Source organism: Entelurus aequoreus, linkage group LG04 (genome assembly GCF_033978785.1).
Source record: "Entelurus aequoreus isolate RoL-2023_Sb linkage group LG04, RoL_Eaeq_v1.1, whole genome shotgun sequence".
Lineage (NCBI taxonomy): Eukaryota > Metazoa > Chordata > Actinopteri > Syngnathiformes > Syngnathidae > Entelurus > Entelurus aequoreus.
The window spans coordinates 4,890,029-4,913,931 of record NC_084734.1 but is presented as its reverse complement, the minus strand read 5'-3'; the positions used below and the strand labels follow the sequence as shown (position 1 = coordinate 4,913,931).

Below are 23,903 nucleotides of genomic sequence, written 5' to 3'. Positions count from 1 at the left end.
TTGACTTATCAAATATTGGCCTAGGCTTAATTTTGATTTAACTGTAGTTTGTGCACACCTTTCTTTGTGGCTGGCTCTGGGGTAAGGATGTAACAATTACTGGTATTAAAGTTAAGCGCAGTGGTGTGCCGTCAGGGCCAGCAAGGCCTTTTCTGCGGCCCTAGCATAACCACAAATCATGATCATAATTAAAAGTAATTTTTAATTTACTTTCCCTAAATATCTAAAAGTATTCAGTGCTGTTGTTTTTAGGTTAGAGTTTGTATCCAATCAGAATTCAGCTAGCTTATGTTTATCGTTACTGGATTTATCGGCATGACGTCGGGCAGCACGGCGGGACAGTGGTTAGCGCTCATGCCTCAATGCGAGAAGTTCCTGGGCTCAGGGGCTTTCTGTGTGGAGTTTGCATGTTCTCCCTGTGACTTCTTGGGTTCTCTCCGGCTTTCTCCCACCTCCACAGACATGCACCTGGGGATAGGCCCCTCCCACCTCCACAGACATGCACCTGGGGAAAGATTGATCAGCAACATTAAATTGGCCCTAGTGTGTGAAATTGAACGTGAATGGTTGTCTTCCCATCTCTGTTGGCCCTGTGATAAGGTGGCCTTCCGCCCGAGCGCAACTGGGATAGGCTCCACTCCCCACGACCCCGAAAGAGACAAGTGGTAGAAAACGAATGGATGAATGGATGACATTACCTGTCCAATATTTATTGTGCACCCTTTACTTTTACTAAATTCCTAACCTCAAACACTATGACTCAAAGCACTAAACATATTCATACCCACCTCAATTTTTAAGAACCTTGCTGTACATTATTTATTAAAGGCCTACTGAAATGATTTTTTTTTATTTAAACGGGGATAGCATATCTATTCTATGTGTCATACTTGATCATTTCGCGATATTGCCATATTTTTGCTGAAAGGATTTAGTATAGAACAACGACGATAAAGATCGCAACTTTTGGTATCTGATAAAAAAAAGGCTTGCACCTACCGGAAGTAGCGTGACGTAGTCAATTGAACATATACGCAAAGTTCCCTATTGTTTACAATGATGGCCGCATGAAGTGAGAGAGATTTGGACCGATAAAGCAACAATTTCCAACGTTTATTTGAGCGAGGATGAAAGATTTGTGGATGAGTAAAGTGCAAGTGAAGGACTAGTGGGGAGTGGATGCGATTCAGACAGGGAAGATGCTGTGAGAGCCGGGTGGGACCTGATATTCAGCTGGGAATGACTACAACAGTAAATAAACACAAGACATATATATACTCTATTAGCCACAACACAACCAGGCTTATATTTAATATGCCACAAATTAATCCTGCATAAAAACACCTGCGTGTTTGTTATGCTAGCTCCTAGCTCCTCTGCTAGCTCCTAGCTCCATAGAACACGCCAATACAATTCAAACACCTGATCAACACACACAATCACTCAGCCCAAAAGACCGTTCACCTAACCCAAGGTTCATAAAGCTTATATATTTAAACAAAGTTACGCACGTGACGCGCACGTACGGGCAAGCGATCAAATGTTTGGAAGCCAAAGCTGCATACTCACGGTAGCACGTCTGCGTCTTTGTCATCCAAATCAAAATAATCCTGGTAAGAGTCTGTGTTGTCCCAGTTCTCTACAGGCGTCTGTGTATCCAAGTCAAAAGTCCTCCTGGTTAGAGTCTCTGTTATCCAATTATTCCATCTTGACTGCATCTTTCGGGAATGTAAACAAAGAAGCGCCGGCTGTGTACGTGTTGCTGCTGACTTCCCTCGCAAAATAGAGCTTCGCACCGACAACTTTCTTCTTTGCTTGCTCAGCTTCTTTCTCCATAATGCAATGAACAAATTGCAACAGATTCACCAACACAGATGTCCAGAATACTGTGGAATAATGACATGAAAACAGAGCTATTTCGTATTGACTTCAATGGTGTCCGAATACTTCCGTTTCAATGATTGACGTCACGCGCATACGTCATCCTCAGAGGCGTTTCGAACCGGAAATTTAGCGGGAAATTTAAAATGTCACTTTATAAGTTAACCTGGCCATATTGGCATGTGTTGCAATGTTAAGATTTCATCATTGATATATAAACTATCAGACTGCATGGTCGCTAGTAGTGGCTTTCAGTAGGCCTTTAAGGAATATGTCAAAATGGGTCTTACTAGCTGTATTTCAAAATGAAATATAGTTAGTAATGTAGATCGTTCTTTTTTGGCACTTACTCGAGCTAAATTTAGTCAACGTTTGGTAGAAACGTGTTACTTAGTTACAAGTTATTCATTCCTTGCGTCATTACAAAATGTTACATAACTTTTGTTCAAAAGTCTATTTCCTACTTTGTCAGAGATTCAAACTAAACATGAAGAAACAAACAATACGTATAAGCAGGGCTCGAATTTAACCACGGCAACCGCGGAAACTGCCCTCGTCATTTGCCGTAATGCCATAAAAAATGGACAAACATTGGCGGAAAGAACATGCCGTGACCGCCCTTGACTTTTTACTTGTTAATGGACGAGGGGTGTAAGAGTAAACGGTACAAGGATAATTTGCGATAAAATCCCAGCTGGTTAGTAACACCGTTGAATTTTTTAATTACCAAAAAACGTAATTTATTAATACATTTTAGGCAACACGAAGTCAGGCGCACATGCACACTAGCGTCGTTTGGCTTAATAATCATGAGCGGACTACCAACACAGACTTTGCTGCGGAGATTTCCCCTCGGAGTAAACGGAGCCAAGCGCTTGGTTTAACGTCATTTTCCCTCGCTTCCCGGCGTGCGCTTAAGAGCGCACTGCTGTGTTTAGATGGAGACAGGTGTGGACAATATTGGAGACACTTTGTCCCCACACTAAAAGTATACAGCGAAGGAGAAAACTATTTGATGTTGCTTTTATTTTGTCAATACTGAGTCCATCAGCTGCTGTGACTGAGAGTTAATAAGGTGAGGAAACATTCAGCAGACGATGTGTCGTGAACGTTGTCACAACTTGTTTATAAAGTCTTTAGTTTGTTTACTGGGATGTTCACTCCTTCTTTATTTAACTGCAAACTGTATCAGTGTTCAAATAACATCAGTACTAGCTAAAATGTTTTGTCATCTCATCGAATTGAACGCAGGCTGTGAAGATTGTGTATTCGATGTGTGTGGTGTCACTCCTCTTTATTTTTGTTGGCCAAACTGTTCTGATAAGTGGCGTTGGAGAAGAACAAAGCTTGTGTTATTGGACTTTATCTTCATTAGCCAAACTGCTTTGTGTTTTATTTTGATATCAAAAAGTAAACACCAGTTTTTTTTTTACATGTGTTTTTTCATGTCACAAAGGTATTACTTTAAAAACCATTAATGTGACATAGCACGTTGTTAATGTGTTATTGTGTGTAGTTAATTCCTATACGACATATTTCTACTCAAACTGTTAATAAAAATGTACATAACTTAAATAAATAATAATTTAAAAAAAACTCCCTCTATCAAAATGTAAAAATAGAAATATAGGCATCATGTAATGACAAAAAGCTGACAAGTTGATAATGTTTGCCTTGGTGCCCTAAAATATGAGCCCTCCTTTAAGGCAACACTTGCCTTGGCCTTAAAGGCCTACTGAAATGATTTTTTTAAATTTAAATGGGAATAGCAGATCCATTCTATGTGTCATACTTGATCATTTCGCGATATTGCCATATTTTTGCTGAAAGGATTTAGTAGAGAAAATCGACGATAAAGTTCGCAACTTTTGCTCGCTGATAAAAAAAAGCCTTGCCTGTAGCGGAAGTAGCGTGACGTCACAGGAGCTAGTATTCCTCACAATTCCCCGTTGTTTACAATGGAGCGAGAGAGATTCGGAGCGAGAAAGTGACGATTACACCATTAATTTGAGCGAGGATGAAAGATTCGTAGATGAGGAACGTTACAGTGAAGGACTGGAGAGGCAGTGCAGGACGTATCTTTTTTCGCTCTGACCGTAACTTAGGTACAAGCTGGCTCATTGGATTCCACACTCTCTCCTTTTTCTATTGTGGATCACGGATTTGTATTTTAAACCACCTGGGATACTATATCCTCTTGAAAATGAGAGTCCAGAACGCCAAATGGACATTCAGTGCCTTTTATCTCCACGACAATACATCGGCGAAATGCTTTAGCTACGAGCTAACGTGATAGCATCTTGCTTTAACTGCATATAGAAACAAAAAAATAAAGCCCTGACTGGAAGGATAGATAGAAAATCAACAATACTATTAAACCGTGGACATGTAAATACACGGTTAATGCTTTCCAGGCTGGCGAAGGTTAACAATGCTGTGCTAACGACGCCATTGAAGCTAACTTAGAAACTTAGCAACGGGACCTCACAGATCTATGGTAAAAACATTAGCTCTCCACCTACGCCAGCCAGCCCTCATCTACTCATCAACACCCGTGCTCACCTGCGTTCCAGCGATCGGCAGAAGGACGAAGGACTTCACCCGATGCGTTTGGCGGCCCGGAGACGTAGGAAGTCAAGGTGAGGTCGGCGGCCAGCGCGGCTAGCGCGGCTAGCGCAGCTAGCGCGGCTAGCGCGGCTAGCGCGGCTAGCGCTCCAACAAAGTCCTCCTGGTTGTGTTGCTGCAGCCATCCGCTAATACACCGATCCCACCTACAACTGTCTTCTTTGCAGCCTTCATTGTTCATTAAACAAATTGCAAAAGATGTCCAGAATACTGTGGAATTATGAAATGAAAACAGAGCTTTTTGTATAGGATTCTACGGGGTACCATAACTTCCGTTACTCTGACTTCGTCACGCGCATACGTCATCATACAGCCGGATATTTCCCGGGAAGTTTTAAATGTCACTTTATAAGTTAACCCGGCCGTATTGGCATGTGTTGCAATGTTAAGATGTCATCATTGATGTATAAACTATCAGACTGCGTGGTCGCTAGTAGTGGCTTTCAGTAGGCCTTTAAAAAGTAAAAATTCGAGGCCTGTATAAGTATTGATATTACCCTGATCTATGTGGAAAAACTGTCCAAAACCAGAAGCGGCCAATCCAAAGTGTCTAAAATAAGTCCAACCCACAACATCAAGATATCGAAACAAGCATTGAAAGGAAGAATAATTAAATAATGTACATTGACTTGGAGGTCAGCTGTTACTAGCCTAGAATGTATCGTAGTACTCCCACGTGGACTCTTTGGTTTCAATTCCAGCCTCAGCAGGTAAATAGAACAGATAGATCCCTCGAGCTCTTCATAAAAAGTGAATGAGGACTATCGATCTTTCCAACTCTAATGAAACTGATTATGCTTCCTTGAGGAGTTCTATATTCAATATCTCTAGTGTCTTATACAGAACAAAACCAGTGTATTGACACTGTCAGAGACCATCACAAACATACAGTTCTAATGTTAAGGATCCATAGCACTGTAGGCATCTCTAAGGTATTAAGGATCGGCAACACTCACTTTTTTGTCTGCAGTAAAGATATTATTTTGTGTCTCACCTGCACACAAACGATGAAAACTATCTGCAGGACTCTTATTCTGATTGGATTTGGCAAGAATCAGTCCAATGGATAGTGGAAGGAAAAATAAAATCATCTAACAGTAACGTTATCTTAGTGCAGGGGTCGGCAACCCAACATGTTGAAAGAGCCACATTGAACGTAAAACATCTGTCTGGACCCACAAAAAATTAAAAGCCTGATATAAGTGTTATAATGAAGGCAACACATGATGTAAGTGTCTATATTAGCTATATTAGCCTACTATCAAAATGACTTTAAAAGTCTTATATAAGTGTTATAATGAAGGCAACACATGATGTAAGTGTCTATATTAGCTATATTAGCCTACTATCAAAATGACTTTAAAAGTCTTATATAAGTGTTATAATGAAGGCAACACATGATGTAAGTGTCTATATTAGCTATATTAGCCTACTATCAAAATGACTTTAAAAGTCTTATATGAGTGTTATAATGAAGGCAACACATGATGTAAGTGTCTATATTAGCTATATTAGCCTACTATCAAAATGACTTTAAAAGTCTTATATAAGTGTTATAATGAAGACAACACATGATGTAAGTGTTTATAATAGCTATATTAGCCTACTATCAAAATGACTTTAAAAGTCTTATATAAGTGTTATAATGAAGGCAACACATGAAGTAAGTGTCTATATTAGCTATATTAGCCTACTATCAAAATGACTTTAAAAGTCTTATATAAGTGTTATAATGAAGGCAACACATGATGTAAGTGTCTATATTAGCTATATTAGCCTACTATTAAAATGACTTTAAAAGTTTAATAGAAGTGTTATAATGAAGGCAACACATGAAGTAAGTGTCTATATTAGCTATATTAGCCTACTATCAAAATGACTTTAAAAGTCTTATATAAGTGTTATAATGAAGGCAACACATGATGTAAGTGTCTATATTAGCTATATTAGCATACTATCAAAATGACTTTAAAAGTCTTATATAAGTGTTATAATGAAGACAACACATGATGTAAGTGTTTATAATAGCTATATTAGCCTACTATCAAAATGACTTTAAAAGTCTTATATAAGTGTTATAATGAAGGCAACACATGAAGTGTCTATATTAGCTATATTAGCCTACTATCAAAATGACTTTAAAAGTCTTATATAAGTGTTATAATGAAGGCAACACATGATGTTAGTGTCTATATTAGCTATATTAGCCTACTATTAAAATGACTTTAAAAGTTTAATAGAAGTGTTATAATGAAAGCAACACATGAAGTAAGTGTCTATATTAGCTATATTAGCCTACTATCAAAATGACTTTAAAAGTCTTATATAAGTGTTATAATGAAGGCAACACATGATGTAAGTGTCTATATTAGCTATATTAGCCTACTATTAAAATGACTTTAAAAGTTTAATATAAGTGTTATAATGAAGGCAACACATGATGTAAGTGTCTATATTAGCTATATTAGCCTACTATCAAAATGACTTTAAAAGTCTTATATAAGTGTTATAATGAAGGCAACACATGATGTAAGTGTCTATATTATCTATATTAGCCTACTATTAAAATGACTTTAAAAGTTTAATATAAGTGTTATAATGAAGGCAACACATGAAGTAAGTGTCTATATTAGCTATATTAGCCTACTATTAAAATGACTTTAAAAGTTTAATATAAGTGTTATAAGGAAGGCAACACATGAAGTAAGTGTCTATATTAGCTATATTAGCCTACTATCAAAATGACATTAAAAGTCTTATTAAAAGTGTTATAATGAAGGCAACACATGAAGTAAGTGTCTATATTAGCTATATTAGCCTACTATCAAAATGACATTAAAAGTCTTATATAAGTGTTATAATGAAGGCAACACATGATGTAAGTGTCCATATTAGCTATATTAGCCTACTATCAAAATGACTTTAAAAGTCTTATATAAGTGTTATAATGAAGGCAACACATGATGTAAGTGCCTATATTAGCTATATTAGCCTACTATCAAATTGACTTTAAAAGTCTTATACAAGTGTTATAATGAAGGCAACACATGATGTAAGTGTCTATATTAGCCTACTATCAAAATGACTTTAAAAGTCTTATATAAGTGTTATAATGAAGGCAACACGTGATGTAAGTGTCTATATTAGCTATATTAGCCTACTATCAAAATGACTTTAAAAGTCTTATATAAGTGTTATAATGAAGGCAACACATGATGTAAGTGTCTATATTAGCTATATTAGCCTACTATCAAAATGACTTTAAAAGTCTTATATAAGTGTTATAATGAAGGCAACACATGATGTAAGTGTCTATATTAGCTGTATTAGCCTACTATCAAAATGACTTTAAAAGTTTTATATAAGTGTTATAATGAAGGCAACACATGATGTAAGTGTCTATATTAGCTATATTAGCCTACTATCAAATTGACTATGTTTCGCAGCTGACTCAAATCTTCTTAGACTGAAATGTAATATTTATTCCACACATTTTTGCAACATTGTAAAACATTAGTAAAACGGAGACTTCTCCGAGGGTGAGATAAGTCCTGGAAGTTATTAAGTATTGAGGAGAGTTGAGCTACACTCTGTGTCCACTTTTCTCTTCTTTTTGACACAGACATTTCCAAGTTACTGGCTTAGAATGGCCAAAGGTATATATGTGTGTGTCCAAATTAATGGATTCATTGCAATCTTTGCAAGCTGGGTAATGTTTGCTGTGGTCTGGAACAACATGGCACACAAACAACTATCAGAAATGCAGCCAACGTTACATACAGATAATTTGTGACATGCAAATATAAATTAAATACACACAGGACATAAGTGAAGGAAATTAAATGAGCTCAAATATAGCTACAAACGAGGCATAATGATGCTAGCCTAAATAGCATGTTAGCATTGATTAGCTTGCAGTCGTGCAGTGACCGAATATGCCTGATTAGCCAATAACATCAACAAAGCTCACCTTTGTGCATTCACACACAGCATAAAACGTTTGGTGGACAAAATGAAACAAAAAAGGAGGGGCATGAAACACGTCTTTCTGTGGCAGCTTCGGGGAAAGTTGTACATGTAAACAAACTATGGTGGGTTCAAGTACCGCCGAAATAAGTGGGACAAAACGTCACTTGCCAAATACTCTCAGCATGTTTATTACAAACAGCGGGATTAGGAATGTTTGTGTCGTGTTTGTCCTCCTACAGAAACCCTATTAAAAGAAAAAAAAAAAATTTTTCTCCCATCTTTTTCCATTTTCCTCCATTTGTGTAAAGGCTCCAGGGAGCCACTAGCGCGACGCTAAAGAGCCGCATGTGGGTTGCCGACCCCCATCTTAGTGGGATGGCAAAAAGACCAGTGTGCAATCCTCTGTATAAATGCTGCCTTTAAAAATAACATTTTAAAATATCAAACAGGTGTGCCACAATGTTCTTATACTTATTTAGTGGCGTACACGTACTATATGACAATTATTCATTGTCATGTATTTCCAAGTCAATTTATTTCTACAACTTTCAATAAAAGTGACAGCCACACCCACACAGACTATATGACAATGTTTCTATCAGGCAAACTTTTCAACCCCGTTGGAGACAAATTAGAGTACATTTTTGTTGTGCGTGACATTTATTTTTCTTACCTTCTTCACACAAATAAGGAATACGAGCGAGGGACCCTTAGGGACGGCGTGGCGAAGTTGGTAGAGTGGCCGTGCCAGCCAGGGCCGGCCCGTGGCATAGGCCGTATAGGCAAATGCTAAGGGCGCCGTCCATCAGGGGGCGCCACGCCAGTGCCACAAATGTTGGAGGAAAAAAAAACTATTATTTCTAAATACATAAAATAATCCCACGTTAATTAAAATGCAAAGTAAAGCCTATTTAATAGAAATATTATTTGTTACAACATTACGCCCCCCCCCACCCCCCCCCCCCTCCCCTGGCACGGTGTGCCCCCTCCCTTCCCGTATCATGACTCTTTTTGGACGTCACCACATCAAAAAATCAACACAAGATGTCAAAACGGCCAAAACTGTCAGGTGCCCAGGGAAGAAAAAAGAGAAAAGAGGAGGAGAAACGAGAAAAAGACAGAGGTAGCAGGTAGGTAACGTTAGCCTACATGAAATTATTTGTCTGTTACAGAATGTGATAGTAACCTGGCTTTTTTAGCATTAAGCTAATGTTACATGATTCGGCAATTGCTAATCAATAAATAGCTAGTTCTGTTTTAACGTCGGGTTAATATTGTGGAGGGGGCTAAATTGTTATGGAAAATAATAATGTAACATTAGGTAATTACAGTACTCCCTGGTGTACAGTCATTTGTAAGTCATTCTAGTTAATGCAATATTAAAAAGCACAAATAGAGAACTCTGTAGGATCCCCTTTTTTGTAATACAGTTGTTAAAGTCATACTGGTTTGATATCTTGTTTTGTGCAGTGCCTTATTTATATTGTATTTTTAATTTATTTTATGCAACTTGTTGACACGTTTTATTTTGTGTTTATGTATGTAAAAAATATTGTATTTCATATATTCATTTTTTATTTTTTGTATTCATTTATTTATCCATATTTTTTTTTTATCTTGTTAACTATTCTGATTGTTAATTTGCTTTCTTTAAGTAAAAAAAAAAGGTCAAGGACAAAGCTATTTGGTTTCTTGTGAGTATATACACTTCACTGCCGATGTGGGGGGGGGGGGGGGCGCCACCTAACATCTTGCCTAGGGCGCCAGATTGGTTAGGGCCGGGCCTGGTGCCAGCAATTGGAGGGTTGCTGGTTACTGGGGTTCAATCCCCACCTTCTACCATCCTAGTCACGTCCGTTGTGTCCTTGGGCAAGACACTTCACCCTTGCTCCTGATGGCTGCTGGTTATGCGCCTTGCATGGCAGCTCCCGCCATCAGTGTGTGAATGTGTGTGTGAATGTGGAAATACTGTCAAAGCGCTTTGAGTACCTTGAAGGTAGAAAAGCGCTATACAAGTATAACCCATTTATCATTTTATCATGTATTTACCCTGACAGACATATCTTGGTATGTCAAATTAAAGTGGCAATGTAAAAAGTAGCCTAACAAGCTCACCTCCAACATACTGCAATCTGTCTGTGGAGCAAAGGACCTGCACCCAATCCCTTTTTTACTGCAGAGTTCATTACCTGCCAGTCATGGGTTACTTCCTCCTTCTGCACAGCCTTTATGGTGTGCCTCTGTTGCGGGCGTATCTTTCAGTTAGTTCTCTTCGTTTCCACGCTCACATCCGTTCTGTAGTTTGAACCACAGTCTTCTGGAACATAAATCAGCGGGCAAGTGAGGGTTTCATCCCTGGCCTCTTTAATCTTCCTTTTTAAAGCAGAATTGGGGCTTTTGTTAACTGCGTAGGTCAGAGAGTTCGGCCATGGCATCCAGGGGACCTTTTTTTTTTTTTTAAAAATGGATTTTCCCGTACTGCAGTTGCATTACCACTAAGTGTTTTCCCCTGAAAAAAGGGCTTGACATGAGCCCGTGAACGTTCTCCTGAGTAAACAATGTCAAAAATAGTGGGGTCATGCTTGCAAATTTGCATTTATTGATGGCGTCATTTGTGTTGAGTACAGATTCGTCATGCGCGTGTGACGGTTATAGTGACAGCATCATCTCTCAGTCAGAGGCTTTGACCTTTCACTCACCGCTTGATGAGCTTTGACCCTGATTGCAGTTCCGACTCATACGTGACAAATGCTTTGGTGACTGCAAGGGAAACAAGTCTGTGTTAAACACTGCTGATTGAGTTTGGCCGGCCCCCGGTCGTAAAGTACGTCAATTTAAGGAGGCGGTAATTACTTTCTTCGCCCGTGTTATTCCATAAAGTACGGTGCATTAAATGATGTCTTTTTCCGCCCTTTTTAATTGTTCCTCGCCATATCCTCTCCTTGTCTGCAGGGTGGAGGCTATGCACCGCCGCCACACCACGCTGAGGGAGAAGGGGCGTCGCCAGGCAGTGCGAGGCCCAGCCTACATGTTCAACGAGCGCGGTTCGGCTCTCACTGCAGAAGAGGAACGCTTTATGGACGCCGCCGAGTATGGGAATATTCCTGTGGTGCGCAAAATGCTGGAGGAATCCAAAACCCTCAACTTCAACTGCGTGGACTACATGGGCCAGAATGCATTGCAACTCGCCGTTGGAAATGAGCATCTGGAGGTGACCGAGCTGCTGCTGAAGAAGGATGGGTTGGCGAGGATCGGAGACGGTCTGCTTTTGGCTATTTCCAAAGGGTACGTGCGCATCGTGGAAGCCATCCTCGGTCACCCTGCCTTCAGCGGCGGTCTGCGCCTGGCTTTGAGTCCTCTGGAGCAAGAGATGCGCGATGATGACTTCTACGCTTACGACGAGGACGGGACACGTTTCTCGCACGACGTCACGCCCATCATTCTGGCTGCTCACTGCCAGGAGTACGAGGTAGTCCACATTCTCTTGACCAAGGGCGCCCGCATAGAGAGACCGCACGACTACTTCTGCATGTGCTTAGAATGTGTGGAGAATCAGAAGAAGGACTCATTTAGTCACTCGCGCTCCAGAATGAACGCATACAAAGGCCTGGCCAGTGCAGCTTACTTGTCACTCAGCAGTGAAGATCCCGTGTTGACGGCCCTGGAGCTCAGCAACGAGCTGGCCAGACTTGCCAACATTGAGACAGAGTTTAAGGTAATTTATGCTCAAATCCAACAATTATTATTCTTGTTCCATTGATGCCTTGAGGGAAAGTTCATCTCTCTTCATCTTTATGCAGATACTCACCTAAATGCACCCTATTTTCCGGACCATAGGGCGCACCGTATTATAAGGCGCACTGCCTGTGAATGGTCTATTTTCAATCTTTTTTCATATATAAGGCGCACCGGATTATAGGGTGCATTAAAGGCCTACTGAAAGCCACTACTAGCGACCACGCAGTCTGATAGTTTATATATCAATGATGAAATCTTAACATTGCAACACATGCCAATACGGCCGGGTTAACTTATAAAGTGACATTTTAAAATTCCCGCCACACTTCCGGTTGAAAAACTCCTTTGGATATGATTTATGCGTGTGACGTCACAAAATCCACGGAAGTGGTTGGGCCCCATCTGACCCGATACAAAAACCTCTTGTTTTCTTCGACAAAATTCCACAGTATTCTGGACATCTGTGTTGGTGAATCTTTTGCAATTTGTTTAATGAACAATGGAGGCTGCAAAGAAGAACGTTGTAGGTGGGATCGATCGGTGTATTAGCGGCTAAGTACAATACTTACAGCAACACAACAAGGACTACTTACTACGCCTAGCCGATGCTTTCCGGCAAACCCACGGATGATGTCCTTCGTCGCGCCGTCGATCACTGGAACGCAGATGAGCACGGGTGTTGATGGGAAGATAAGGGCTGGCTGGCGTAGGTGGAGCGCTAAGGTTTTTATCATAGCTCTGTGAGGTCCGGTTGCTAAGTTGCTGAATTAACCTTAGCGTCGTTAGCAACAGCATTGTTAAGCCTTACCAGGCTGATAATTTTTAACCGTGTAGTTACATGTACATGGTTTAATAGTATTGTTGATCTTCTGTCTATCCTTCCAGTCAGGGGTTTATTTCTTTTGTTTCTATCTTCATTTGAGAACGATGCTATCACGTTAGCTCAGTAGCTAAGTGTGTCACCGATGTATTGTCGTGGAGATAAAAGTCACTTTAAATGTCCATTTCGCGTTCTCGACTCTCATTTTCAAGAGGATATAGTATCCGAGGTGGTTTAAATTACAAATCCGTGATCCACAATAGAAAAAGGAGAGAGTGTGGAATCCAATGAGCCAGCTTGTACCTAAGTTACGGTCAGAGCGAAAAAAGATACGTCCATCACTGCCTCTCAAGTCCTTCACTGTAACGTTCCTCATCTACGAATCTTTCATCCTCGCTCAAATTAATGGGGTAATCGTCGCTTTGTCGCTCCAAATCTCTCTTGCTCCATTGTAAACAACGGGGAATTGTGAGGAATACTAGCTCCTGTGACGTCACGCTACTTCCGGTACAGGCAAGGCTTTTTTTATCAGCGAGCAAAAGTTGCGAACTTTATCGTCGATTTTCTATACTAAATCCTTTCAGCAAAAATATGGCAATATCGCAAAATGATCAAGTATGACACATAGAATGGATCTGCTATTCCCGTTTAAATAAAAAAAATTCATTTCAGTAGGCCTTTAAAGGAGTGATATTATTATTAATTTTTTTCTAAATGTAAAATACTTCCTTCTGGTCTACATCAGTGATTTCCAACCACTGTGCCGCAGCACACTAGTGGGCCGTGAGTTATTGTCTGGTGTGCCGTGGGAAATTATGCAACTTCACCTAATTGGTCCAAAAAATATTTTTTGCAAATCAATAATGATAATGATAAATAAATAATGATAAATGGGTTATACTTGTATAGCACTTTTCTACCTTTAAGGTACTCAAAGCGCTTTGACACTATTTCCACATTCACCCATTCACACACTGATGGCGGGAGCTGCCATGCAAGGCGCTAACCAGCAGCCATCAGGAGCAAGGGTGAAGTGTCTTGCCCAAGGACACAACGGACATGACTAGGATGGTAGAAGGTGGGGATTGAACCCCAGTAACCAGCAACCCTCCGATTGCTGGCACGGCCACTCTACCAACTTCGCCACGCCGTCCCGCTGTAATAATGTGCCGTTGTCTAGTGCCTGTGCTGTGTAGAGCTTGGCAGGGTAACCATGTAATACTCCATACCAGTAGGTGGCAGCAGGTAGTTCATTGCTGTGTAGAAGTCGGAACGCGTCGAGGATGGTTTGTCGTGATCCCAATATGCAGAGCACAGCGGGAGACAGCGTGCAGGTAAAAAGGTATGTAACGCTTAAACCAAAAATGAACAAAAGGCAAGTCCCGCTAGGAAAAGGCACTGAAGCATAGGCATGGCTATGTAAAACAAAGGTAAAACTGAACTGGCTACAAAGTTAACAGAAACAGAATGCTGGACGACAGCAAAAACTTACAGCGTGTGGAGCAGAGACGGCGTCCACTAAGTACATCCGTACATGGCATGACAATCAACAATGTCCCCACTAAGAAGGATAGTGTACGCACAACTTAAATAGTCTTGATTGCAGAAACAAAGCAGGTGCGGGCAATAGCACTCAAAGGAAGGCGTGAAGCTGCTACAGGAGAACGTCAACAAAACAGGAAGGGTCACCAAAATAACAGCGCAAGACAGGGACTAAAGCACTACACACAGGAAACAACAACAAACTCAAAATAAGGCACGACAACGTGGTGGAGTTTCATTTTTTAATCTTTTCTGCTGGTGGTGTGCCTCCGTATTTTTTTAATGAAAAAAATGTGCCTTGGCTCAAAAAAGGTTGAAAAACACTGCTCTACATAACATGTAATGGTGGCTCTTTGCTCAAAATGTTGCATAGATGATGTTTTACACATCATCTTCAAGTCGCTTTCTGACAGTCTCTTCAGGATGCACCGTTTTGTGGGCGGGTCTTATTTACGTGGCTCACCTTGGACGGCGTCTTCTCCCCGTCATCTTTGTTGTAGCGGTGTAGCGTGCAAGGACGGGAGTGGAAGAAGTGTCAAAAGATGGCGCTAACTGTTTTAATGACATTCACACTTTACTTCAATCAATAACGGAGCAGCATCTCCTCATCCGGAAACAACAACAAGGCCGGAAATGTGTCCCGTGAAAAACCGTCCGACCGGAACATTCTAATAACTAAAGTTCCTTGGGTGAATAATGTAAACTCACTACACCGGTATGTTTTAACGCTTTCATGGCGAGTTTACTGACAGATATAAGTAAGAACTTTACACTACTTTATATTAGAAATGGCAACAGTGGAGGATGAATGTCACATAACAAGAAGATAGAGAAAAAGAAGAAGCTTATCGACTACAGTGTTGGCACGGACTACAAAGGCAGACTCGCGCAATTTTTCAGAATTTATGCAGATCCCAAATACAGATCAGCAGGTACCAGAAGGTAAGAAAAGTTTCTTTTGCATAATATTGTGAAGCAAAACACCAGATAATATGTCTTACAGTGTTTCCCATAAACTGCCAAGATACCTGTGGCGGTGGGGGCGTGGCTATGGGTGTGGTCAACATGACATCATGGAGTAATTTACATAATTTACTACAATGATATGATTTTCTCTAAAAAGGCTCAAAAAATGTATACTTACTAATTAATAATAACAGTTTTGTTTTAAACGTCCATCCATTCATCCATTCTATTATAATTACAACACTTTATGTACATATTTATATACAGATTTGAACAATAAGTTATTCACTGAAATATATTTATTAATTGTGGTTCTTACAAAAATATATATCTTATAAAATACAAAAGCTAAAATGTCTCTTAAAGCTCTGCCCCTTTAATTAGTGCATACTAAATAATTTAACTGTAGCCTACTACTACAACCATATTATTTACCAGCAACATAAAGTGAAACAGAGGCAGAGGTGTCCTGCCACAGTCAGTAACAAATAAACAGAAAACAGTAGTGGTCAAATACAAATAAGGCAACAAGAGAAGTATCCTACACTTTTGTAAAGTAAATCTGAACAGCCTATATGGGCATCTACCTCAACTATATGATTTGCCTGAGAAGCTGGACAGGACAACAACAAAAAAAAAATATATATATATATATATATATTTAAAAACAATTTTTTTTAAATTTGTGGTGGACGTAATTCTTTCGTGGCGGGCCGCCACAAATAAATGAATGTGTGGGAAACACTGTCTTACCTTATACACACAGCATAATAATACTCCTATGTTGAAGCACAGTACAATCCATCAAGCGGTGTGGCTTCACAGCTTACCAAAGTCCTACTAAAACATGTTGATAGATTTTTGAGCGCCGTGTGTAATGTTCTATGTTTTCAATGGAACATATAAAATGTTGGTGTTGTTTACTTGAGTCATATTGCCATCATACTGCAGTCTACACATATCTCTTATCTCTTTGACTGCCATCTACTGGTCACACTTATCATTACACCATGTACCAAATAAAATTGCTTCGAAGCCAGTAAGCAAAACCAGAATTATTGCGTACATTAGGCACACCAGGCTATAAGGCGCACTGTCGATTTTTGAGGGGAAAAAAAGGATTTTAGGTGTGCCTTATAGTCCGGAAAATACAGTAATAGGTCAGTTTGATTTTGCCGATAACTTATTTTGCTGGACAATATCTTGTCCCACAGCGATATTATTGTCAGGCTGTCAGCATTATTTTAAAACCAAATTCAGCACTAATGTAACCATAATATTTAATATAAATAATGCAAGTAACCCTTTCAAACGCAATAAAAGTAATTTTCATTAGTATTTTTTACCATTGCATTTAGAAAGGGCAAATAGCTTTTAATCATATTTTCCGGACTATAAGCTGCTACTTTTTTTTATAAAACGGTCCAGCTAATGTGTGGATTTTTTGTAATGTTTTGTATTTGTCAAATAGTTTTCATATTATGCTGGCAGAGACACTAAAAAGGTGTGTTATTGTTTGTGCTATGGCGCCGTCTTTTGGACGGGTACGCTTACTGCGGGTGCTGTGGGTTGACAAGGTACTTCCTGTTCCATGTCTGAAGTATATTTGTCCATAGCGTTTCTTCTTGAAAGGATTCTTAATTCATCACTCCAATTGTTTGTAAGTTTTACAATATAGCTAAAACAATTCATATTACTAAACCGTCCAACGGATCTTTTTCGTCATTTTCATATTATACTGACGGAGACACTAAAAAGGTGTGTTATTGTTTGTGCTACGGCGCCGTCTTTTGGACGAGTTTGCTTACTGCAGGTGCTGTGGGTTGACAATGTACTTCCTGTTCCGTGTCAGAAGTATATTTGTCCGTAGTGTTTCTTTCCGAAAGGATTCTTAATTCATCATTCCAAATGTTTGTAAGTTTTATAATATAACAAAAACAATTCATACTTCCTAAACCGTCCAATGCGTGATGTCTGTAGGAGTGTTTTCATGCATATTTGTATGTGCTAATATCATTAGCATTAGTGCATATGCACAATAGCAAGTGTATGTGTTAGTAGTATTAACTTAAAATATCATTCTTTTTGTATTGTTCTAGTTTTGTGAATTCACCAAAACGTCACCGCGGAGTAACTGACTGAGTCTGTTTAGCTGATTGGAGAGCTAGCTTCCGCAGCTCCGTGACGATGACTTCTATTTTGTTTGATTAGCCGTTTTACTGCTGTCTTTGGGAAAAATCAAAAATAAGGTACCGTATTTTTCGGAGTATAAGTCGCTCCGGAGTATAAGTCGCTCCGGAGTATAAGTCGCACCGGCCGAAAATGCATAATAAAGAAGGAAAAAAACATATACTGTATACCGTATTTCCTTGAATTGCCGCTGGGAATATAGTATTCGCCTGCCTAGAATTACAGCCGGGTCAAACTCGTTTCGCAAAATAATTAGCGCATGCTTGGCACTTCCGCCGGGTCAAATATGAGTCATTAAATGACTCCCGCCTCCTGTCGGTAGAGGACGCTAGAGATCTTTCTTGCGACTACCAGTGCTGCAGAAGAAGACAACAAGCAGCAAGCGTGAGCAGCGATCGTTTGCTTGCACAGTTTTCTAAACTGGACTTTCAATCGAAGCAGGAGGTAATAATTAAAGGAATTTCTCCAGAGACTTTTAAAACTGAAGAAAGATAAGGAAGACTGCCTTTGATCAGAAGCAGCTGCACATGCACATCATTTATAAGTAAAGGTAAGACCATAATAACGTTTTATTTTATTAAATGTGCTTTTCATGATAAGGTAAGCGCCGGACTGAGAAGAGGTTTTAAAATAATTAGCGCATGCTTGCCCATCCCGCATGCTTTTGGTAAGCGCAGGAGTGAGAAGAGGTTTTAAATGAATTAGCTCCCCGGCGGCTATTCAAGGAAATACGGTAAGTCGCACTGGAGTATAAGTCGCATTTTTGGGGGAAATTTATTTGATAGACATTTGAAAGGCAATTTAAAATGTCTAAAGAATAGTGAACAACAGGCTGAATAAGTGTACGTTATATGAGGCATAAATAACCAACTGGTATGTTAACGTAACATATTATGGTAAGAGTCATTCAAATAACTATAACATATAGAACATGCTATACGTTTACCAAACAATCTGTCACTCCTAATCGCTAAATCCCATGAAATCTTATACGTCTAGTCTCTTACGTGAATGAGCTCAATAATATTATTTGATATTTTACGCTAATGTGTTCATCATTTCACACACAAGTCGCTCCTGAGTATAAGTCGCACCAAACTATGAAAAAAACTGCGACTTATAGTCTGACAAATACAGTATGTAAATAATACAAAATATTTACGGCTTATTGTCCGATGCAGCTAGTATTTGTAAAAATATGTTTTTATCTTGAAATTTGGTGGGTGCGGCTTAAATACCGGTGCGCTATGTAGCCCAGAAAATACGGTAATTATCCTAAATAAATAAACAAACAATGAAAATAAAATGGGCTCTTAATCTCTGTTAGCAAACATTGTAATCCAATAAAAAACATCTTGGAGTGCCCCTCGTTGCAAAGACTGGGTCAGATGTTTTCCTGCCAACACATTTGGCATATTGGCTCGTTTTTCCATATTGAAAGGCTGATCTTGCTCATTTGGTTTGAAACCGGAATATTCCCGCCATGGGACAGTTGGCTTTGTAATCATCTGTTTTCTTCCTAATTTGTGTTACCGTCCTAATTTGCTTCTCACCAGCGAGTCGTGACGAGCGAGTCTCTGTCGCTAACAGTCCGGCCTCCATTCACAGTGACAAAGATTTAATTAATTAAATTCTGCTGTTGAACGATCACACACAGGTGCTGAGAGCGATGCACAGAGTGAAACCTCTTGTATCCTGTTTGAAAGCGAGGGACAAAGAAAACAATTACCCTTAGTTGTCAACAAGCATGATGGTTCCAGGTGGCTGCTTTGGTAGGTGCAGTTAAAACAATAAAAAACATGTCAAAAATAAACAGTGCAACAGAGAACAACTGTGTAAGCTATTAGGACAGGTTTTATATCCTAATGGCTAAAAACTGTTTTTAACTTCGTCCTGCTCTTGTGTGACTGAAGTCTCTTAACTGATTGCAGCAGGTTGAGCAAGTGCTGACCAGGGTTCAATACATTTACTTATTGATAATTGGCCCAGGCAGAGGGATCAGAAAACATTACATTTCCCACAGGACTGCAATGTAACTGTGGCTTTTCTCCGTACTATAATACATTTGACTTTCAGTGTGTGCCTTTTAAACAGGGATCACTAAATGGCGGACCGCGCTCCGAGGGCCTGATTCACTAAAGGTTGGCGTGTATTAAAACATGCAAAGCTGACCTACTAAAAGTTTGCGAAATGGATTGTGTCGGTTAAGTGAGTAGAATAAGGCGTGCAATCCATTGTGCGTCTCAGTCTTCATTAGTCTGAAAAATATACATGTTTAGCATCAAAATTCCCACAACACTGGGAGGAAAAGATGCTAATATTTAGCACACACGGTGTGATTTATCAACACTATGAATCAATCAATCAATCAATCAATGTTTATTTATATAGCCCTAAATCACAAGTGTCTCAAAGGGCTGTACAAGCCACAACGACATCCTCGGTACAGAGCCCACATACGGGCAAGGAAAACTCACCCCAGTGGGACGTCAATGTGAATGACTATGAGAAACCTTGGAGAGGACCGCATATGTGGGGTAACCCCCCCCCCCCCCCCCTCTAGGGGAGACCGAAAGCAATGGATGTCGAGTGGGTCTGACATAATATTGTGAAAGTCCAACACATCAGCGAAAGTCCAGTCCATGGTGGGGCCAGCAGGAACCATCCCGAGCGGAGACGGGTCAGCAGCGTAGAGATGTCCCCATCCGATGCACAGGCTAGCGGTCCACCCCTGGTTGGGAGCAGAGTAGAAAAGAAAAGAAACGGCAGATCAACTGGTCTAAAAAGGGAGTCTATTTAAAGGCTAGAGTATACAAATTAGTTTTAAGATGAGACTTAAATGCTTCTACTGAGGTAGCATCTCTAACTGTTACCAGGAGGGCATTCCATAGTATTGGAGCCCGAATAGAAAACGCTCTATAGCCCGCAGACTTTTTTTGGGCTCTGGGAATCACTAATAAGCCGGAGGTCTTTGAACGCAGATTTCTTGCCGGGACATATGGTACAATACGATCGGCAAGATAGGCAGGAGCTTGACCGTGTAGTATTTTATACGTAAGTAGTAAAACCTTAAAGTCGCATCTTAGGTGCACAGGAAGCCAGTGCAGGTGAGCCAGTATAGGTATATATATATATGTATATAAAGGTATATACAGTATAGGCGTAATATGATCAAACTTTCTTGTTTTTGTCAAAAGTCTAGCAGCCGCATTTTGTACCAACTGTAATCTCTTAATGCTAGACATAGGGAGGCCCGAGAATAAAACGTTACAGTAATCGAGACAAGACGTAACGAACGCATGGATAATGATCTCAGCATCGCTTGTGGACAAAATGGAATGGCATGCAACACGCCCACTCAATTATAGTTTGCACATGCTGTTTAGCGCGTGGTGTCTGGATCTTAGTAAATCAGGCCCTTGCCGTGTTTGTGTGGACGGGCAACACTGAGCTTTTTGTTTTGTGTCATAAGAAATGTGCAACTTTATCTCATGTTATGACAAGTTATTGACTTACGGGTGCTGATTTCATTTTGCACACGCGGGCAACTTTTTTGACGTTTGCTCCTCGTAAGAAAGCGCTGATTTGAAAGATAAGACATATATCATTGGTTATTATATAGCTCGCTCTAGTCAGCTGTGATAAATGTGTGTAACGGATGCCAGCGAGTGTGACTTGTGTGCTAATGTGCCTTTGGCTTTATTACCACGTGGTAACACCAATTCATCCAAGAGCTTCTACCTGCACACATCTCACATCCACTGCCCCGACTCTCACACTCAGAACGAAAACCTGGGCTGATAAAGCCAAGTTTCTTCTCGCTTGCGGACAAACCATCCGTCCCTCACCAGGCACCTTCTGGAGCAGAGGTCTTCTAAATTCAAATAGATACAGAACATTTTTCTGGAAAATAGGTTAGTACTGATTGACAGATCACGGTAGATGTTTACATTAGGCTTTGTGAGTGCTTTGTTTTTGTGACATCAGGGTTTTTCCTGGCTCAAATTGAAGCAGAGGTGGTACAATCCTGACCATGCGCCAGAATTTTCACGCAAAAATGTTTCAGTTTTTTTCAATATACAGTAATAGGATGAGAATCAGCACCTCCAAGTCCGAGTCCGTGGTTCTCGCCCGGAAAAGGGTGGAGATCTTGCCCCAAGTGGAGGAGGTCAAGTACCTGGTTTGTTGGCTGCAGGATTAGGTCTCTGCTTTTTGCAGATGATGTGGTCCTGATGGCTTCATCTGGCCAGGATCTTCAGCTCTCACTGGATCGGTTCGCAGCCGAGTGTGAAGCGACTGGGATGAGAATCAGCATCTCCAAGTCCGAGTCCATGGTTCTCGCCTGGAAAAGGGTGGAGTGCCATCTCTGGGTTGGGGAGGAGACCCTGCCCCAAGTGGAGGAGTTCAAGTACCTCAGAGTCTTGTTCACGAGTGAGGGAAGAGTGGATGGTGAGATCGACCGGTGCGGCGTCTTCAGTAATGCGGACGCTGTATCGATCCGTTGTGGTGAAGAAGGAGCTGAGCCGGAAGGCAAAGCTCTCAATTTAGCGGTCGATCTACGTTCCCATCCTCACCTATGGTCATGAGCTTTGGGTTATGACTGAAAGGACAAGATCACGGGTACAAGCGGCCCAAATGAGTTTCCTCCGCCGGGTGGCGGGTCTCTCCATTAGAGATAGGGTGAGAAGCTCTGTCATCCGGGGGGAACTCAAAGTAAAGCCGCTGCTCCTCCACATGGAGAGGAGCCAGATGAGGTGGTTCGGGCATCTGGTCAGGATGCCACCCGAACGCCTCCCTAGGGAGGTGTTCAGGGTACGTCCGACCGGTAAGAGGCCACGGGGAAGAACCAGGACACGTTTGTTGCAATAATGGATACTATTAAAATTTAAATGGTATGCAATTTCAAGCAGTACAATATTTTTTCTGTCAAAATAAAAAAAATCTATTACATTTAGTGAGGAAAATATGAAGTACTTTATCGACACATATCTTTTCCAGGTGTTTGCGGGCCAGATAGAATGATGTGGCGGGCCAGATCTGGCCCTCGTGCCTTGAGTTTAACACCTGAGGTCTAAGCGTTTGCATAAGAGAATGATGGGCTCCTCGCTTGTGTGGTGGGGCCACTTTTGCTTGAGACACTCATAGATAATTTTGAAGCAGCCTTCAGGCGCTCTGTGGACAAAAATGTCCACATGTTGTCACCACCATGAATGATTACATTTGAACTGCATTTCTCTGCTGTGTTCCACCTGGACTCTTGACATTCCTCCTCGCCAGATCGCTTCTTAAAGTAGTCGCTGATTTTGCCTGCCATAACTGCAACGCTAAAAAACATAAACGTTACTCTAAACACTACAGGCTTGTAATGCTTTCTTGGGGTAACTCCTCTTAGTTAACCCTGTACCAGTCAATCTGTACCGTCATGAAACTCTACCTGATCCTATGCAAACTTCTAATCAATTCTTCAATCAATCCATCTATTATGATTAGTCAGAAAAGGTTGGAAAGGGAAGCTAACACTACTAGCTGTGTTCACTTACCAGAGACAAAATGTTCACAGCACAGTCTGGAGTGTTCTGTAGAAGTCCAGTGATCCCTCCGTATCATGCTCCGTATGACAGAAATCCACTTGTTACGGCGATCAACGCCCTAACAATAACTCTGTGGACGAGTTATTTTAGTTGACCTTGTACCAGTCAATCTGTACCGTCATGAAACTCTACCTGAGCCTATGCAAACTTCTAATCAATTCTTCAATCAATCCATCTATTATGATTAGTCAGAAAAGGTTGGAAAGGGAAGCTAACACTACTAGCTGTGTTCACTTACCAGAGACAAAATGTTCACAGCACAGTCTGGAGTGTTCTGTAGGAGTCCAGTGATCCCTCCGTATCATGCTCCGTATGGCAGAAATCCACTTGTTACGGCGATCAACGTTATGCACCAAGTAGCGGGATTCGATCCGTTTCTTCTTCGGTAGTTGCTTCAGGTTTTTCCGGTTCACTGCTGCCGACATAGCGCCTCTATTGTGGATATGTAGCTGCCGCAGAGGGACATCAGTCGCTCAATCAACAAAGCAAGTGTTGAGTGATATCGCTGGGGGTCGGCACAAAATTAACCCCGGTAATTAGTTCAGACGTGAGTATGTATGTTTGGACAGAAACTTTGTGGC

General features: G+C 40.6%; 1 protein-coding gene across 1 annotated transcript in view; it reads left to right on the top strand.

Annotated features, from left to right (window-relative positions):
* Positions 1-23,903, top strand: part of trpc7b (transient receptor potential cation channel, subfamily C, member 7b) — a 90,461-nt gene that overhangs the window by 8,322 nt on the left and 58,236 nt on the right. The window contains exon 2 of the mRNA XM_062044063.1: positions 11,428-12,190. Coding sequence (XP_061900047.1) covers positions 11,428-12,190 — 763 coding nt within the window. The remainder of the gene's footprint in view (positions 1-11,427; positions 12,191-23,903) is intronic.